An 11,427-nucleotide genomic window follows, 5' to 3' on the forward strand; every position below is an offset into this window, starting at 1 on the left:
CCTGACTGACAGCAGTGCAGTGACGCTGCCTTGGTCGTGGAGCTTTTGGGGCTTTCCTTGAACTCTCTAATGATGATAGTTCATGGAATCAGGATGTGTGACCTCTAAATCTGATACTTGAATAAAGCAGAACATGGGGAGAATTTTACAGGACCACTAGGAAAATTACCTCTTGGTTGTGTGGAAGTCCAGTGGTTGATTTCAGCCCGTTTTCTGTAAGTGAGGTTAGTGTCCGTGACTGTCCAATAACACATGGACTTGCTGGCTTTCATGCTCTCTCATGTGTTATTGAAGCTTGTGGCTCTTAGGCTCATTTTTTCCCTTCAAGACTAAGCTAGGCTTGTTTTAAATTGACAGCTTGAAATGGATTTGTTCCTTTTGAAGAAATGTGACTTATTTGATCATCTGGGGGGAAAATACCCCTGTTCTCCCAGGAGCTGTGAGGAAGTTTCTGGCTGTGAAAACCCAACAGAATGGGCCAAAGTAGATCTTTAGTGTTTAACGCAGATTTATTTTCAGTCTGCTTCTGTTTGTTTCTAGAAACTGAATCACTGTCATGTAAAATTATAAATATATTTCAGAAATGGAAAACTGTGAATATGACTTATTTCAGCATTTCATTGTTTCCAGTCTCCCATCTGCTTTGGTATTTGTACTGGTTATAACAATCCCTGATGTTACTATTTGGAAATGCTATTAATAAGTTCTCTATTTTTGTCATACTTAACAGCGTAAGAATTCGGCATAGAGTGTCTATAATCCCTTTCAAATTTGCTGAATTTACAGCAAAAGAATAGTCTTGATGCAGATGATTCTCCGCAGTAATGTAGTGCCTTTAGAGTGAGTAGTGTTTAGCAACTAGCGCATGTAGCATACATTTGTGCCTTTTATAGAGTGCTTCATAGGTAAATATTTATTCTGCACCATGAGTCTTGTCTGTCTATATGTACAAGGATCTCAATTTGTGCTGATCATGTCTATGCTAAAGTTCACAGGAGTGCCAAAGCAATCACACGAACTAAAAAGCTGCCGATGCTTAATTTCTTCAGCTGCCTATTTTAGACTATTCTCTCTCCTTCCGTATGTATGATGATTCTCTCCAATGATTTGGGTTTGGTTGGTTTTTATAATGGCCTCTTAGCTGCAAGAGCAAATTTCTTCAGTGCCCTGTCATTATTATCATGTGTTTGCTTCCTGATGGACTGAGCTTCAGAGGGAAGTTTAACTGCTGCGTTGCCACTGAGGGCACCAGCTCAAATGCACTGTTTCAAGGCCTTCTCTTTTCCTCGAATGGTTGACATTGTTGCTATACAAATTCCAGTAACTGATGGGAATTGTTATTGTTAAAAATGTGTATTTCTCAAATCACGCTGTCAAAACCACTGCAGCTGTGGAGCCACCTTTAGTGATCTTCAATCCAATCCTAATGAGCTGTGCTTCTGCTAAAACTGGACCATTTGAGAGCACCATACCCAGGAGCTGTTGGTAGCTCTTGAGTGGGAAGAGATTCTGAAGCCTGACAGCACAGATCATTGCCTGGAGTGAGAGGCAGTTTCCAACGTCTACATTTCTACTGTCTTTAAAGCCAATCAAGTGCAGTTTATGCACTTACAAGTTCCTTGCATTCGAGCATTTCACAACCATCCCCAAAGAGCTGGTAGGGCAGACATAGTGCAGATTGCTGGAGGAGGAGGCTGGCTGTAGTTTTGATTCTGCCTTTAAAGTCTGACTTGCTATCTTGAACAGCAGCTTACCTTGTGCTCCATGGCATGGAACAGAAGAGCACACAGTTAGTGTCCCTATCTCAGAACACCTTTTGAATTGCAGCTGTCAAAACATCTTGCAACACTGGAAGAGGCTTTGGTAACCTCAGTGGTCAGCTCCATGTGTTCATCCACATCAGCAGATTTGTGAGGCCTCCACTGCTGAGGTCTGTATGTGCAAGTGATGTATGGCAGAGGCAGTCATGCTGCTGCAGAGGCTCTGTAAGCTTACACTTCTATTTAGCCTTACATTCCCAGAGCAACCAGAAGATAACGTGTTGGCTCTGCACCAGAAAATGTGGTACCTCTTGAAGAATTGGATCATGTATATCATGTAAGGAGCCTGAAGAGTGTTTTACCATGCTGTCATAGATTCGATCTGATGTAGAGAGAAAAGGTTTGGGTTTTTTTCCCCTCCTCCTTGGTCATGACCTTGTCTGACTGTATGGCCAAAGTTCATTTCAGTATTTGCTTTTACCTGTTCAAAAACACAACAGCCTGGACAGCACTGGGATCAACAGGGATGTTTCAGGGATGTTGTTCTTTGCAGATAGACCTGAGAGCTAGGAAATCACTGGCGGTCCCACTGTGATTCTGCTGCTGGAGGCTGAGTGATGTACCTTACCTCTTCCTTTTTTAGGTGTTATCTCCCTTCTCTCAAGCCCTTGCGTGATGCTTGTGAGTGCATTTCAGCACAGCTTTGATCTGAGTTGTATAGATTTGCAAGGTCCACTTTTCCACTGTAATGACATAAATCCGTGTTGTAGCTGAGGCAGTCAATCCAGGCCAGCTTTTCACCTTCTAAAACACATGGATAGAGGTATTGATGCTTTTCCATTTCTCTTTCTGGTGAGGAAATGGCAGCTGACTGATGACACTTGTGAACTTTTGCACAGATCCGTTAGTGTTACCCATTTTGCCTTCCAACAGCAAGGGGATTGTGTGTCATTTTATTGTAACATCAGTCTGAAAAAGTTCCTCTTCTACTGATGCATTGTTGTTTTTTCTCTTTCTCCCCCCAACCCTGTTATCTCTCCAATTTTTACATGAAGCTTTCTCTCAAGCTGGTAAGCACATTTACAGCATGCCTGTCCTGTGTTTTAATCACCATTTTCTGTGTATGTTCTAATGTGCACTGTGCCACAATGTGACCTGACACTGAAATTAACTGTGAAATTTGTTTCTTCTTTGTGTTTGCCTTTTTTGTTTGGATATTTATCAGATAAATTTGAATACGCAGGTCTGGAGTCTCATAGAGGTGATCAGAATTCAGTCTTTCTAATAAGCTGCTAAAAATTAACTCTAATATCTAGTTTAGTTTTCACGTTTGTAATCTAGGGCTATGAAAATGTAGAAATCAAGTGATTCTGTTGCTGTATAAGCATGCATTACAACATTCAAAGGAAAACAACACACAAAGGTGTCTGTGCTTGCTGGAGCTTTTCCAGAGAGAAACGCATGTCTTTGTGTAACAGAGCTGTAAAGTTTGCTTTCCATGTCCAGGTATTCCTGGAAATCTACATTATTACCACCTACATTTTACAGCCCTATGTAGTCCTTCAGAATAACTAATAATGATATTAATTAAAGTTCTGTAAACCTTAACCAACAAGGTTAACTCAGACTGATTTGGATTCACAAATGGAGATACATACATGTATATATGTATGAATCCTAAATTCTGTCTTGGATACAGCTGGGAAAGTTTCTTTGAACCACGGTAAGATAACACATTACTGAGTTGGAAAGGGAAGGGGTGGGCATGTTCAGGAAAGCCAATTGTGTGCTGAACTTCATGCAAAAGGTACTGTATTGCTTGAGATACTCCACACTGATAGGGTCCTGGCAGCTTGTCTGCATCCCGTTGCACTCTGAGAGGGCAGCCACAGGGAGAATGTGACTGGTTTGCTGACTCCCTTCATGCAAGCATGCAGGAGCCACCAGCTGCATCTTTTAAGAGCTTCAGGGTATCTGCAGTAGTGCCTTAACTGCGTTAGCTTGAAAGTTTCCTTATCCCTCACCACTTTTAGTGCTTTTAGGTGCTCACTTCCCTCTGCTTACATGTTCTTGAGTACAGCCTTGTGGACCTGATCTGTTCGTAGCAGCTTGTTCTGAGGAAACGTGTAGGCCATGTATGTAGCTCTGGAGGTTCATGTCCTGCTGCTGCTCTATCAACACAATGCCTTGCTTGAGCTTGAATAGCAATGTTGCTTCTCACTGAAGATGTGTGGTAGGTCTGAGGAATGATGGAAGTGTCCAGCTCACTGCCAAGCCTTGTTCTTTTGGCTATTGCCAAGCCACTGTCCTAGTAGTACAATGTATTTATACCAGGGGTTTCCATTTGTTGTTTTCTGGTCACAGTGCTGGTGTGTTGGGTATCTGAGCTAAGCCTTTAGATAGCAATAAACAATCCCCAAATAAATGGCTGACCTGACCTTTCCCCAAGAACTGCACAAATGAGAGGTGTGCAGACAGGGATGAGACCAACGTGTGCCTCAGGCAGAGGATATCTGCTTCCATTGTGATCTCCTCTTGGACCTTAGCTGTGAAAGAGCCAAACCTGGGGCTGATAAACCTTGTGTTCTCCCCGGGTGTAGCTTCAGCCTGGAAACTGGTCCTGACATGGCCTCTCTTTTCCCAGTACTTCAGCTTGGAACAACTGCATCCTAAATCCCAGGATTAGGCAAGGAAATCTACTGAGACTGGCTCTGCTGGTCTTATGACAGCACATCAAAAATAGCACAGATTTCCCTCTGCCCCACTGCTGAAGCATTTCTAGAAACATAGGCAATGTTCAGTACTTGAGAGGTAGCCCAGGTGTAGTTTTGCTTAAGAGCATGGAATATTCCCAGCATGTGCAATATTTACTCCTTGACTCTTTTGGGGGAGGAACTACAGCTTCTGTTACTGAGCATGGAGCAAAGTCTGAGTGAGATCACCTCCTACCCTGGGGCATGCATTTCTATGCAACACTAAAGCTTTGGTCTGAAGCATTGTGAGCAAAGATACTGAATTCAATCCAGTGCAGGGCTTTTGAATGAAGCTGGAGAATCAAAGATGCTTTTACAAATCTGTTTGAGTACATCTCTTGCATTCTTATAATGCATAATGGGATATTTTCAAGCATATGTCTCTTCTGTTTAGAATTGAGACTGTTACAGTCTTTCCTTCTAACTGCTTTTTCATATGCAAAGCTACCTCCAGATGCTTTGTATTAAAAAGATGTGCATGGCTTCAGTGTGTAGATTGTCTGTAAAAGATGCTGAGTCATTCTCATGTCGAATGTGATATGCAAAATGTTATCATTAAAGAATGATTGAAAATAGATCTCTGGTACCAGGCACAAGTAATGTAAGTACTGCTAGGACTTCATGTGGCTGAAGTTTCAGAATCAGTGTAACTTCCATGTTTGTTTCCTTTATTTGTCTTAAATTTGCTTTCTCATTATCTTATAAATGGAATTTTAAGTGTAGTTTTATACAGATGGTCAAGCCTTCATTTTAACCAAAAGGCACCTTTAACTGGAAATCAATAAGCAGCAATTTCAGTAGGCCTGTTCTGTTATTTATGAACAGCTAGACCAGAGGAGGAGATGACCTGTCTGTAGTTGTCCTCCATCCCTCTGGCATCCACACACTTGCTTTCTAAACAGCTTGTTCTGCCATTGCAGAAGAAAGAGAACTGTGTCTGGGAGCACATTCAGTGCAGAGTTGAAAGGGTCGAATGTGCAGCTTCAGTGGCACTGTGTCCACTACATCATGCTCCCTTGAGAGAGAGATCTGGTACTTTAGTAAGACTAATGTCACAGCTCTGCTCCCAAGCTTTCAGCAAGCTGATGGGCCACTGAATTTAGTTACTCAGCTTTTATGGTTTTGCCCTTTTTTCTGCCTTAGGCCATTTTTCCCCTTTAGAAATAGGACATGGAATGAGCAGAAATCAAAACAAGAAAAACCTGTACAAGTCTGTGTACAAGAACCTCATTCCCTCATGGTGCAAGTGGTTGGTCTTGATGTGTGTTGAGTATAGCCCACCACCCCCCTTGTTCATTATAGTGAACAATCCCCCTTGCCTTCTTGCAAGACAAAAATAAGTGGTACTTTGAGGAAAATAGTATGGATGTATTTTATGTGTCATCTCTGTGCTGTATCAAATTGAGGCAATCAAGAAGAGGCAAAGCATTTTGAAGGCAGAAAAAGGGTTTTCAAGCAGAACCACACCAAGGTAACCACTGTGGTCTTAAGATCTTTTTGTTCTTCGGTTATGACTTTAAATGGATTAATTCTATGCTTTGATATAACTCCTCATTGCTGTACTAGTACCAGTGAGAGAGGAGAAATGGAGAGACTTTGACCTGGAAGGTGGATCCTGGAAAGTAAGCAGCATGTTTTTAAACTGCAGAATCCCAGAGGAAATGCTTCTGTTATCTTTGGTGTGTTCAGAAATTAACTGTATTGAACCAACAGTCAGACTGTGTAGAACAAGCCAGCAATTAGGGTGTACATGAGAGATGTGACTGTGACACAGCAGTAAAAGCTGGCAACTGCCTTTATGGGTGTCCTGTCTGTGGCAGAGGAAAGCAGGAAAGATGAGCTTTCTGTGAGAATGGAGCTCTTCAGTAAAACTTGATAATAACTATGGATAAAAAGAGTTTCTCAGCTTTGCTGGTGAATTCTGGCGTTCTTTGTTGGTCATCTCCCTTTAGCTAGTTGGTATGGAGGTGGGATATGGTCCTGGGATTATTTCTAAGGCATCCAGGTACTATGGAGGGACTGAGGTATCTCAGTACAAATGATGACAATGCTTCAGACCATTGTGGTTTTGCACAGATTTCTGTGAGCTGCTCTCAAAAAGCAATCCTGAAGGATTCTTTCAGGCTTTGATTTTCTCTTTTTTCCTTCTATTTCCCCCACCCCATTCCACTTTGTGCAGGGAGCAGGGCCAGAAGACTTCAGCAATCTCCCACCTGAGCAAAGAAGAAAGAAGCTTCAGCAAAAAGTTGATGAGCTGAACAGAGACATTCAGAAGGAGATGGATCAAAGGTACATCAAATCCCTCTGATGAAAAATGAAATGAGTAGTCTTACAGAACAGAAACAACTAAAAGACAAGAAAGTGCAAATAAGAACAAGGTTCTGTTTGTTTCATGTGCTGTTCCGAGGAAAGAGCCACCAGAGTTTATGGCTGAAAACACCCAAGAGCTGCAGGGCTCTCCACAACTCAGATGCTGAAACAGTTATTTCATTTTGGCTGATGTAGGTCAGAGCTGGGGCAAAAGCTCCTTTCTGTGTATTCCGTTCTCCCACCTCAGTGTAATGCACATCCTGCCCTTGGAATCGTGGGAAGATCCTTGTTTAAGGATGGGAATGATACAAGTGTAACAATTGGAGACAGTTTTTCCTTCTTTCTGGAGCTGTTTCCCTTTCACAGGAGAGCAGTGATTTAGTCCTGGGCCACACAAAGATCACTGTTGGATACACTTCATTTGTTTCTTGATGTGAGCTGTTAGTGTATGATGGGCATGGGGAGATCCCAGTGAGGGGGGTTATTATGAGCATGTTCACATTGTCAGAAGTGCTGATTGATCTGTGTGTATCTTGAGACTCTCTGATCTGTAGCTTAGATTTCCTGGAAGCAGGAAGATGATGACTCCTGTGCTTTTGTGGATGCGTTTTCTACAAGGCTGCATTTATCATTCTGGTTGAGAATAAGGCTATTTTAGTCACGCATTTTTGTCTTGATTCTGGCAGCCTCTATTTGTTGCTTTGTGTTTGTTCACATTCTGCAGTTGCATTAAAGATTCAGCATGTTATGTTTGCAAAGAGAGAGAACTTTCCTTCCTTGAGTGATTTCAGGACTTAGTCTCTCTGGTATTAGTCTGTCCCTTAATACTCTTCTGTATTTGCACAGATGTACTTACACTTTCTGATAGCTTGCTTTGAAGAACCTTTTATTTTGTATATGAAGCCAGGCTTTCTTCTTTGCGCTTTATATCATAAAAAAGAAGGGAAAACTGCATGTGCTTCTGTGTGTTCTTACTTCGTTGTCTTTTTTCCTTCTGTGGTATCTTGTATTGGTCTCTGTACAGATTTTCCTTTCTGCTCTGTGTTGATTCTGAGGTAACCCAACGTTAAAACTGGATATGAAGTCAGAGCAGAAGGAAGTTATTTAAACTTAAAGATAGTTGAGGAAGCAGCACCAGCAGTAAAATAAGAGTTAAAATAGTAATAATCATGACTCATGCTTGCAATATTGTCCCATAGGACTCCAAGCATAGAGCAGTCCCACTTCATTGCCACCCACACTTTTCCCCATTTTCTATACACACAAAGCAAAGGCAGGCACAGGATTGCAATTGTCAGGAGTTTGGTGGGAAACTCTAAAACACAGAGAGAGTTAACTTGAGTCGTGGGACTTCCATTAACCTTTCTCCCCCCATCTAATGCCTAGGGGGAAGCTGAGTAGCTGGGTCAGTAATTGTAAGTCCACCCTTCTCCAAGCTCCAAAATGTTCATCATCGTGCAGATAACTTTTTTCCTGTAAGCTCAGCATCAGCTTGATTCAGGTCAAAGGCAACATGCTGCTGTCAGCAAGAGCTCTGCAGGCTTCCTAAAGGACCTCATGAAGGCATCTACTACATTAATCCTGGCCTTATGGTACCACATCCATCATAGCAAGCCTGAAAATTACCATCTCTGGAACCCCAGGCATTTGGCATGTGGGTTGATATGAGACACAGCCCCCAGAAACAGTCTAGTATAAACGCTGTGTAACTTAACAGGATGCAGGGTTATATTATGTGGCTTAAGGTCCATCTGTCACAGCACAGTGACAAATACAAACCATCTGGATTTAGCTTCATTTTAAGCAGTGTGAAATAAATATCTCACAAAAGATACTTTGCAAAAGACAAACTACAACAGGCAGGGTGAGAATTTCTGCTCAGCACTCCATTCTTATTATTAATATGTCCACGTCCAGCTCTTTGTCCCAGTTTCTCAACTGGATTTCAGCCCACGATGAAGAATAATGATGCAACTGTTTGTCTGTGTCCCAAAAACTGGGGTGATAATCATCTAGAAAGCTGAAGCTGTCACTGGTTGCAATGGTTATGTGAGGGGGGGTGTATTTTATATTAGTTTTGTTCCCCAGGGTTAGCAAATGGATATTGTAGTGCTGAATAAAAGAACATGTCAGGTTAAAAATCAACTCCAGAGCCCTCCTTTTGCCTTGCCAAAGGTCACTGCCCAAGAATTCAGTCATTTTTCTATTGGGATTCTTCTAGTGAGGCACTTGAGTCATTTGGTCTAAGTGTGCTCTGTTCTTGTACCAACACAGCGCATCTCCTGTGTAGCCCCACACTCCTCAGCTGCCTACAGAGCAAGGAGCTCCTTTTAATGTAGGAGCTTGAAGAGTTTGGCTTGTGTGCAGGGTCTGTGTCAGGTTACTCTGTAGGTAAAGGTGTCACTCAGTTTTTTTCCATCTCTGACAATGAATTCTCTCTGGCAGTAATTTTACTGTTATTTCTTTAATGGCTGGTTCTATACAGAGCAGAAGCCCCTGTCTGGATAGTCTCAGTTATATTTGTAACAGATTAGGCTTGATCCACGGAGTAAAGAAGAGGCAGTTTATTACCCTTTCATTGTCCCCAGCTGCACTAACACTTCCATGTTTCATTTTCCTTCTGTCTCTCAGAGATGCCTTAACGAAAATGAAAGATGTGTATATCAAGAACCCACAGATGGGAGATGCAGCAAGTGTGGACCACAGACTAGCAGAACTTGGGCAGAACATCGAGAAGTTACGATTGGAAGTTCAGAAGTTTGAGGTATGGGAAGAGACATCTCAGTGAAAAGCAGCTCAGCTCACACTGAGTTCTAAGCAGATGCTTCATTGCTTTTCCAGATGTGTTTTCTTACTATGCATGGGTAAGTGCTACTTAAGCACTTGGATTAATTGAGATCTTTGAGCCTGTTTGTGTAACATGAATGTACAGCATCTCTTGTGACTGTCAGCCAGCAGTCCTGCTCTTTAATTTGCCAGAGAAACCAAATCACGTTAAGTGGAGGGTTAAGAGTAAATGTAGTGCTCTCTGGACTGCCCAGAGGGGTTCAGATACTTCATTAATTAAATAATGGGAAGCATCATGTTACAGATGTCTGTGGAGAATCAGAGGGACATAAGTGCAAAGCACCATTTATAGTCCAAGAGCAAGACAGAAGTCAGCAGATGAAATATGTTTTAAGGAATAGTCTGCCATTAACAGGAAGCTTCTTAGAGATACAAAATCTCAAGAGCATAAGGAGTCGTTGGAATATGTGAAGCCCTTATAATTACACAAGAAGGATTATAGGCCTGAGGAAAGACACTATGTACTAAATAGATACAGTCCATGAATATTAGATGTTTCTTTATGTTTGTTGCCTTTACTATCCATTGCTTTCTTACCCATTTGAAAATCACTGGCTCCTTCACTCTCCCCAGCTTTAGCTCTATTGCACTCAGCAGTCAGTGAGATTGCTGTGTTTCTGGTGCTGTTGGGACTGCTTTAAGCTGTCACACATCTTAACTGTGACTACAGCAGCAGATTGTGACTCCCAACAGCTGTTGTTAACTGCTTCTCTTGGGTGTTCTCAGCACCCAGTGTCAGAAAAGAATTAAGTTTACAGTAATTTTGGCAAGACCAATAGATTCAGTGTGTCCTTAACGTACAGAATCTATTCCCCCACAACTGTAACCCAAAGGAAAACTCAAACATGCTGGCAGACTGGTTTTAGTTCTCTAGTCTGAATGTCAAATATGACACAGCAAAGTAAAAGCAGCATACATCCCTTTGCAAGTTGAAGCAGTGATGGGTACATGGGACACTCTCCCTTGCAGGGCTGGCTGGCAGAGGTGGAGGGCAGGCTGTCCATGCGCAGTGAGGCCCGGCGCCAGAGTGGACTCTATGAAGCCCAGAACAGCTCAGCAGTCAACAGCTGTGCACAGGACCGGGAGAGGTACAGTATCTGTACAGAGCCCTTCAGGCTCACAACTGCACTGCACACGCTTCCCAGAGCTTATTCATCAGGAAAACTGGAGCTCTGCAGCATTCCTAAACTTAGATGATGGAATGTGATGATCTTTAAGGTCCCTTCTAACCCAGACTGTGCTGTGTTGCTGGGATTAGTCTGTAACCAGACTAAATGCAGGCACTCCATGAAGTGTTCTGTGTATTGATTTTAGCATGTGCAACATTCCAGCTTTAAGAGCTGCTTTCTGACTGTGATGAAACGTGCAATAGCCCCTCCACTCTCTGCTGTGAAGGCGAGTGAGATGCATTATTTTACAGCTTTTGAGGAGAAAAGTGAGTGGTGTCACCATCACTTTGAGAGCTGCTACAGCCAGTTTGGAGCATGCTTTGGACTTGCCAAGCTGCTCCAGCTGCTCACCTTGCCTTAAGTGTCTGGTAACTGAGTCATTCTCTTTCCTCCTGAGATTGGTCGCTATAGTTGCTGTGTATTTTCCTCTCTTGAGCAGCCCAGATGGCAGTTACACAGAAGAGCAAAGTCAGGAGACTGAGATGAAAGTACCTGCAACGGATTTTGACGATGAATTTGATGATGAAGAACCACTACCCACCATAGGAACATGTAAAGCGCTCTATACATTTGAAGGTATCACTCAAA

The 11,427-nt window shown here is 42.4% G+C and overlaps 1 protein-coding gene across 13 annotated transcripts in view; it reads left to right on the plus strand.

Annotated features, from left to right (window-relative positions):
- The window catches only part of FNBP1 (formin binding protein 1), a 96,402-nt gene that overhangs the window by 76,558 nt on the left and 8,417 nt on the right, over positions 1-11,427 (plus strand). For 5 of the 13 annotated variants that reach the window (XM_031046447.2, XM_031046445.2, XM_031046451.2 and 2 more), the window contains exons 11-15: positions 2,816-2,830; positions 6,693-6,802; positions 9,455-9,587; positions 10,640-10,758; positions 11,276-11,415. In XM_031046447.2, coding sequence (XP_030902307.1) covers positions 2,816-2,830; positions 6,693-6,802; positions 9,455-9,587; positions 10,640-10,758; positions 11,276-11,415 — 517 coding nt within the window. The remainder of the gene's footprint in view (positions 1-2,815; positions 2,831-6,692; positions 6,803-9,454; positions 9,588-10,639; positions 10,759-11,275; positions 11,416-11,427) is intronic. The other 8 variants (XM_031046448.2, XM_031046446.2, XM_031046452.2 and 5 more) reach the window with 3 other exon arrangements.

This window comes from Melopsittacus undulatus, chromosome 11 (assembly GCF_012275295.1).
Source record: "Melopsittacus undulatus isolate bMelUnd1 chromosome 11, bMelUnd1.mat.Z, whole genome shotgun sequence".
Taxonomy (NCBI): domain Eukaryota; kingdom Metazoa; phylum Chordata; class Aves; order Psittaciformes; family Psittaculidae; genus Melopsittacus; species Melopsittacus undulatus.